The sequence below is a fragment of the Pseudoliparis swirei genome, chromosome 4, assembly GCF_029220125.1.
Source record: "Pseudoliparis swirei isolate HS2019 ecotype Mariana Trench chromosome 4, NWPU_hadal_v1, whole genome shotgun sequence".
Taxonomy (NCBI): domain Eukaryota; kingdom Metazoa; phylum Chordata; class Actinopteri; order Perciformes; family Liparidae; genus Pseudoliparis; species Pseudoliparis swirei.
Window position 1 is genome coordinate 15,189,064 of NC_079391.1, and position 6,808 is coordinate 15,195,871.

The 6,808-nt window shown below is 43.9% G+C and overlaps 1 protein-coding gene across 3 annotated transcripts; it reads left to right on the plus strand.

Moving 5' to 3' along the window:
- The first annotated feature begins 1,104 nt into the window (after nt 1-1,104).
- Nucleotides 1,105-6,343, plus strand: si:dkey-56m19.5 (cell surface glycoprotein 1). 3 transcript variants are annotated; one of them, XM_056412555.1, is made up of 2 exons: nt 1,105-1,284; nt 3,439-6,343. In XM_056412555.1, the coding sequence occupies exon 2, from the start codon at nt 3,447-3,449 to the stop codon at nt 5,772-5,774; it is 2,328 nt and encodes a 775-aa protein (XP_056268530.1). In that variant the 5' UTR covers nt 1,105-1,284; nt 3,439-3,446; the 3' UTR covers nt 5,775-6,343. The 3 variants fall into 3 exon arrangements, with proteins under 3 accessions (XP_056268530.1, XP_056268532.1, XP_056268531.1); XM_056412557.1 differs by lacking the exon at nt 1,105-1,284 and adding an exon at nt 1,362-1,382; XM_056412556.1 differs by lacking the exon at nt 1,105-1,284 and adding an exon at nt 1,826-1,961.
- Nucleotides 6,344-6,808: the final 465 nt, after the last annotated feature.

The window sequence follows — 6,808 nt, forward strand, 5'->3', positions numbered from 1 at the left end:
AATGTGTTTTGGTGATTAAATATCAGGTTGTTGAGTTTTGAGTGATGTAATCAGATCGTTAGTCCCATTGTTGTGTGATTGGTAATGTCTTTCTTCGAGTTTCACCGGAAGGGAACTGTATTTGTAAAGGAGAGAGCTATATCTCGTCTTTCTTTTCACTGTGGAAACAAATGGACTGAGATATGAGATGTTTGTATTGTTGGAGAAAGATTAATGTCTTCATTGTTTAATGAACATACCCAATCAATGGTTTTCAGATGCCTCAACCTGGCAGTGGGTCAGTGGCAAGCTTGTCAAACTCTTTAAGAAGACAACATGTTCACCTGGAAGGGCCAGTTGTTGAATTTCATTAAGTCTCACCCCCGACCAACTTGTCCTATAACACATGGAAGGCAAATAGCAACGAGGTGCAATGCATCAAAATACTTCACAACATTAGAGTGAACTTTTGGTCCTCAACCAGAACCCTGAATTCATTTGAAGCAGGTATGGGATTGCATATAAATACTTTCACAGCCTGCTCCTGCAATAAATGTGGCATGATTTAGATGAGTTGTTCTGAAGCCCACATTGATGTCCATAAATCATGCAGTTTATTGCAGTTCAGAAATAAACCACATTTTGCAATCATGTAGATTAATTTCCCCATATCCAAGTAAAATCACTTTGCTTTATACATTATATGCATTAAAACATGTTTAGCTTTCTGCCGAGGTTTCTGATGCAAGTAGAGATGCATATGCATATACAGAGGGAACAGACCATCGAGGAAGGTGTGTGTGTGTGTGTGTGTGTGTGTGTGCTGCACAAGTGACTTTACTGGCATAATGCCATATGCATAATTTATATTATAGCTATTGTAGTCATACTCCTGTGGAGAGGAGCCTGACATCAAATCCTATGGCATCATATTCTGGCAAAGCACGAACAGAGGATAAATGGACATTTTACAATGTGAAATTACTGCAAGCCTGCTTTAAATCTCCCTCAGTCCGCAGATGTAACGCAACAGAGAAATACGCTCTGAAGTGGGTGTGTGCGGGAGAGGAGGGGTTAAAGATTGGGAGGGTATAGATTGCAGACGGGGCAGAGGGTGGGCTGGATTGTGATAGCGACAGATGTCTAGAAAACTGTGAGGAGGCACTCCTCAGTTTCTACACAGTCCCAGACTGCACCTCGGAGGCAGGGGCGGAATCTGCAGCTGTCACTCCAAAGGTTTACCTCCATTATCACATCCAGCCGGAGCCTGGAAAAAGAAGAAGTGATCACTCTCGAGAAATACAGGTCGGTCTAATGCAGAGCATTGCTTCCGTTTTTTTATGCTTATTTGTTCAGTTCCAAGTGTATGGATCTATGTGGGTAAAATGAAAGAAAAGATGTGGGTAAGAAAGACAAATGCGCACGAGCAGCCGCTTACCCATTGTTCTCTCTCCCCCACTCTCTCTCTCTTTGCCTTTCTCCTTTTATGCACATTTGCATAATAGGACATTTTAAGACCGGCATAACGGAGACAGGATTTTTTTGTCCTCTTTCCCGTTCTAAGTGGTCGGATTTGATGTAGTGCGTCTTCTGAGGTAGCTGGTTTTTTTCAGGCTTGGATATGTAAATAAAAAAAATGGAATAAAGCGCAAAACAAAGTTAGGAATTTGTGGTGCTCATTATGTATCAACGCGTTATTGTGGTGGATTTCGTTTTCTTTTGCATGTTCGTGTGAGTAGCCTACGACGTTTTCAATTGCTCGTGAACAAAAAGGGCAGAGCAGCTGAGAGAAGCAGCGGTGGGCGGGTTGAAATGGGGGATGGAGACCTCTACAGCTTTTATTTCAAGTGTTCATAGCCAGTGTATAGTGTAATTCCCCTGTAGAGTATAGCGCATATATCGTTCAATATATCGCAGATTAGCATCAGTGTTCTGCTGGCAATTCAGCCCAACCCATTACTTTTGGTCAGTGGGGATCTATGGTGAGGAATCTCCATCCTTTGTTACCGGCTGGCACATGCTGCCGTTCCTCATGCGTGTCTTTCTCTTTCCGAATGAGTGTCAAGCTCTGTGTAGGCCTACTGTACATTCACGTATTTTATCTAAAATGTGTTGAAAAAAATTCCGCAATGATTTGATTTAAAAATGTCAGGGCTTTTTACCTTAAAATATGGCATTTCCGCTTTGTGCCATTTTGAGGGCCGAATGCACCAAAGACGGTTCGGCGAAAAAAATAGACATATGAGAAATCAATCACATAGAAAGATACAGCCGGATTAGTTTGCATTATCCATCCGCATAATTTGGTTTTCCTTGGTGCAAAATCATACAAATTACAAATGGCCTGTTCATTTTTATTGTAAAGTAGTGTAACGGATGTGCAGCTTGTAGGCCTACCCCATTATGGTATATGGCGCATCTCGTCTTGATTGCTCCATTGCAGCACTACGGACAGTTCCCAGGTTGTTCTTATTTCTGCGGTGCTAAAAGTCCTATACTTGTTGCATTTTGGAAATAATCACTTATTTTTAGCATTCTTTTGATTAGTCTCTCAAACCGAAATAGGCAAATTCAATTATCTGTGGCATTTAAAATAATTATAACCTGTAATCTCAATCTGTTTAGGGGCTCTCTTATTTTTAAACAGCGTCAGCTGTAGCATTCATTATCAGTAAGATAAAGTTGAACTTCCAGTTCTCTATTCTGTCACTGAAAGGAAGCTCTATGCTGTTGCAATCTGAAACTCTTCCTCTATACAGCCACACATTCACACGAAGAACTAGCTGGCTAGTACACGTTTGCTCTATTCACAGTTTATATTAGTTTTATTATTATTGTTGGTTTTCTTTACACTGATCTTAAGTTTATACAGAAAATACACTTTTGTAATTCATATATTGTAGGTTGTAACCGCAGGCTTGGAGTTGCATATCTAAACTAGTTTGTAGCTTGTCATGCGGAAAGAGGGATAGTTGTACATCTACAGCATAATGTTCAACTAAGAGTTGTGGATTCATTTGGCATTGAACCGTACCCAACATTCCTGAAAGGTTTGACTCTCTGTGGAGTGGTCTGATCTAAGTAAGGTTCCCATGCATTTACATTTGTTCTCTAGCCAAGCCGTTTGGCTGGGAGCCGATTGCTAATTGAACATCTTGTTCACTTCTAGACAATAGACTTCTCTCAATGCTGCTTTCTGACAAAAAAACTGTTGCCTTTCGAAGGAAATGCATTTTGTAAAGCATGACGGAAATACATTCCTAATATTCACATGTGGTGTACATATTTTAAATACCTAGAAGAAGTACCTCAGTAAAGTAGGATCATCTCAGTGCTTGGGTGGCACACTGTTGGTTAGCACTGTTACCTCACATCATGCTTGAACCCAGCCAGCTGGGCCCATTTCGCACAATGTTTGATCTCTCATATTAAAATACACCTTCATCTACTTGTTCCTAGGAGACATCATGGGAGGCAAACTGAGCAGGAAGAGGAAAGGATATGACGTAAGCGATCCAAAAGAGACAAAGGATGAGACCAAAGCAACTGCTGGTGGTGCGGAGGAGTCTGCTAAAGTAGAGGACGGAGCCCCGGCCACAGAAGCTAAGTTGACAACTGAGACAAGCAATGTAGTGGAGGAAGCTGTGGGGTCATCTGTGGGGTCATCTGTGGCAGCAGTAACTGAAGCTGTGGAGGCTCCAGGAGAGCCCAAATCTGCAGCTCCAGAGGAGACAGCGTCTGTAGCTCCAGTAGCAGAAGAACCAGCTCCTGCAGAAGAAAAGGCCGTTTTTGTAGCACAAGAACCAGTTATTGCAGTAGAAGAACCAGCTCCTGCAGCAGAAGAACCCACTCTTGCAGAAGAGAAGGCAGCTCCAGTAGCGCAAGAGCCAGCTCCTGCAGTAGAAGAACCAACTCCTGTAGCAGAAGAACCAACTCCTGCAGTAAAAGAACCAACTCCTGTTGCAGAAGAACCAACTCCTGCAGTAGAAGAACCAACTCCTGTAGCAGAAGAACCAACTCCTGTAGCAAAAGAACCAACTCCTGTTGCAGAAGAACCAACTCCTGCAGTAGAAGAACCAACTCCTGTAGCAGAAGAACCAACTCCTGTAGCAGAAGAACCAACTCCTGCAGTAAAAGAACCAACTCCTGTTGCAGAAGAACCAACTCCTGCAGTAGAAGAACCAACTCCTGTAGCAGAAGAACCAACTCCTGTAGCAGAAGAACCAACTCCTGCAGTAAAAGAACCAACTCCTGTTGCAAAAGAACCAACTCCTGCAGTAGAAGAACCAACTCCTGTAGCAGAAGAACCAACTCCTGTAGCAGAAGAACCAACTCCTGTAGCAGAAGAACCAACTCCTGCAGTAGAAGAACCAACTCCTGTAGCAGAAGAACCAACTCCTGTTGCAAAAGAACCCACTCCTGCAGTGGTAGAACCCACTCCTGCAGTAGAAGAACCAACTCCTGCAGTAAAAGAACCAACTCCTGTTGCAAAAGAACCCACTCCTGCAGTGGTAGAACCAATTCCTGTAGTAGAAGAGCCAACTCCTGCAGTAGAAGAACTAACTCCTGCAGTAAAAGAAGCAGCTCCTGTTGCAGAAGAACCCACTCCTGCAGTGGCAGAACCAATTCCTGCAGTAGAAGAACCAGCTCATGCAGTAGAAGAACCAGCTCCTTTAGCAGAAGAACCGGCTCCTACTGAAATAAAGGCAGCTCCAGCAGCACAAGAACTAGCTGCATCAGTAGAGGAACCAGCTCCAGCAGCAGTGGAGTTAGTCTCAGTAGTAGAGGAACAGGCCCCAGTGGAGCTCCAAGAGGCTACAGCAGCAGCAGCAGTGGAGGAACCTGTGCCCATTGAGCTTGAGTCTGAAGCTGCACCTGAAGAGCTCCTTGTAAAAGAATCTGCTTCAGCTGTAGAAATGGTTTCGGAGCCAGAGGTTGTTCCCGTCAGCAAAGAGGAAGCACCCAAGGACCAAGAGCCAGAGCCAGAGCCCATCCCAGAGACTGTTACTGAGCCAGAAGCCACTTTGAAGGACACAGTGCTCCCTGCTGCACTCCCTGAACCCGAGCCAGTGGCTGAGGCAGCTGCAGAGCCAGTGCTGGAGCAAGTATCAGTGAAAGTGTCTGAGCCAGAACCAGAACCAGAGCAAGTACTCCAGCCAGAGCCTGAGCAGGTGGCTGGTGCAATGGAATCTGAAGCAGATGAAGAAGTCAAAGACGTTACACCGGAACCGATTGTAGCCACATCTGAGATTACCGAACTTGAGAATGCGGAAGTGGAATCAGCTGAGGTCTTGGAGACTGCAGCAGAGAAGGTCCACACTGAATATCAGTCCGTAGAAGAGAAATCAGTTGCAACTGAAGCCCCCTGCACTGAGGCAGCAGCTGAGCCAGAAAGAGCAGAACCTGTCCCAGAGATTGTCATCTCAGAATCTGTCTCTGCCACCGAAATTACGGCTGAGTCCGAAGAGGTAGCTGAGGTCCCTGTGGAAGAGCTGCCTTGCGCTGAGGAAGAGAGCAAGATGGAAAATGGAGATATAGAGAGCCCTTCTGGTACAAAGGATGTGGCAGAAGTAGATGTACTTCCAGCTGTGAATGGAGCGTGCACACATTCTGCTGCCACACTGATAAAGGAATGTGTTAATGGTAATGAAAAGCCGGAGGAGATGCCTATCAAGGAGCAGAGGGACTGTGGATTGAAAAAGGAGGTACACCTGAGCGGGAACATCCAGGAAGTTCCCGACGCAGTCTCTGACATGGCAGAGGGCCTCAGCACTGAGATCACCCAGGCAGTCTGAAAAAGTGGCCATCTTTGAAACCAATGTGAATTCAGTTTAATCCTCCGATGGTGTGAGAAAACCATCAAGGTATCACAAACACAGCTAGGCTTTCTGGAATGCTGTAACCACTGCAATGTCTTTAGTGGTAACTCAGGCATAAGGAAGTTTTCTTTCGAGAAACCAAAAATGAAATGCAACCACTTCAGGATGTGAACAGAGAGAGATAAATAGGAAGAGAGATGGAAGTGCAGAGAGGAGACTTTTGGTTTGGAATTGGAGGGTGAGTGCAGAGAGAGAGTGAAACTGGACAGCAGAGCAACACTTTTGAGTAGTAAATATGATATTAATGAGTGGAAGGAATAAATCAGCCTTTGTGTGAGCGCCCGATGAATATTACAGAGTGGTTTATTGGAACAGTATTCATTATTAGTATACTATCTGATTTAGAATGTCATATATCCTTTCTATTACTGTATGCAGAGACATGACATAAATGTTTGGCCTTTTATAATAATGGTACCTGTGAGGACTGTGCATTCCCAATTGATTGTTCGGAGTAGAGAATAAAAAGAGATTGTTATAGCCTACAGTGATCTTCCTTTCTTTTCCTACATTCTCCCAGCATTAAGTGTGTTACAAGTGTCTGAGGCACATGGGTTATTAGGACCATTTATCGTACATTACTCTAAGCTATGATCAGACGTTCTTATTATCGTAAATCGTAACTCATTTCAAACCACACAATCAAAGAAAGAGTTATATAATTGGTTTGTACTGCAAGAGAAGCAGAGCAACATTTGCAGAATATCTGGTTATTACAAACAACTTGTTGGCATCCACTGCCACTACAGCTCATATTAGCTGGAGTGGGTCAGAGTTTGACTGACGGAGAGCAATGGCCTTTAGGTCACTGGCCACAATACACATATGTTGGTTGGTGGAACATGGCAGCCTGCATGTCACGATTGGGCAAACAATGATTTAATTGTATCCAGTCTACTTTCTGAGATAATCTTCCTCACCTCTTTCTCTTTCACATCCTCATGCCTACT

What these genes read in the sequence shown, in the direction of transcription:
- si:dkey-56m19.5 (XM_056412555.1), top strand. Translation starts at nt 3,447, where the DNA reads ATGGGAGGCAAACTGAGCAGGAAGAGGAAAGGATATGACGTAAGCGAT.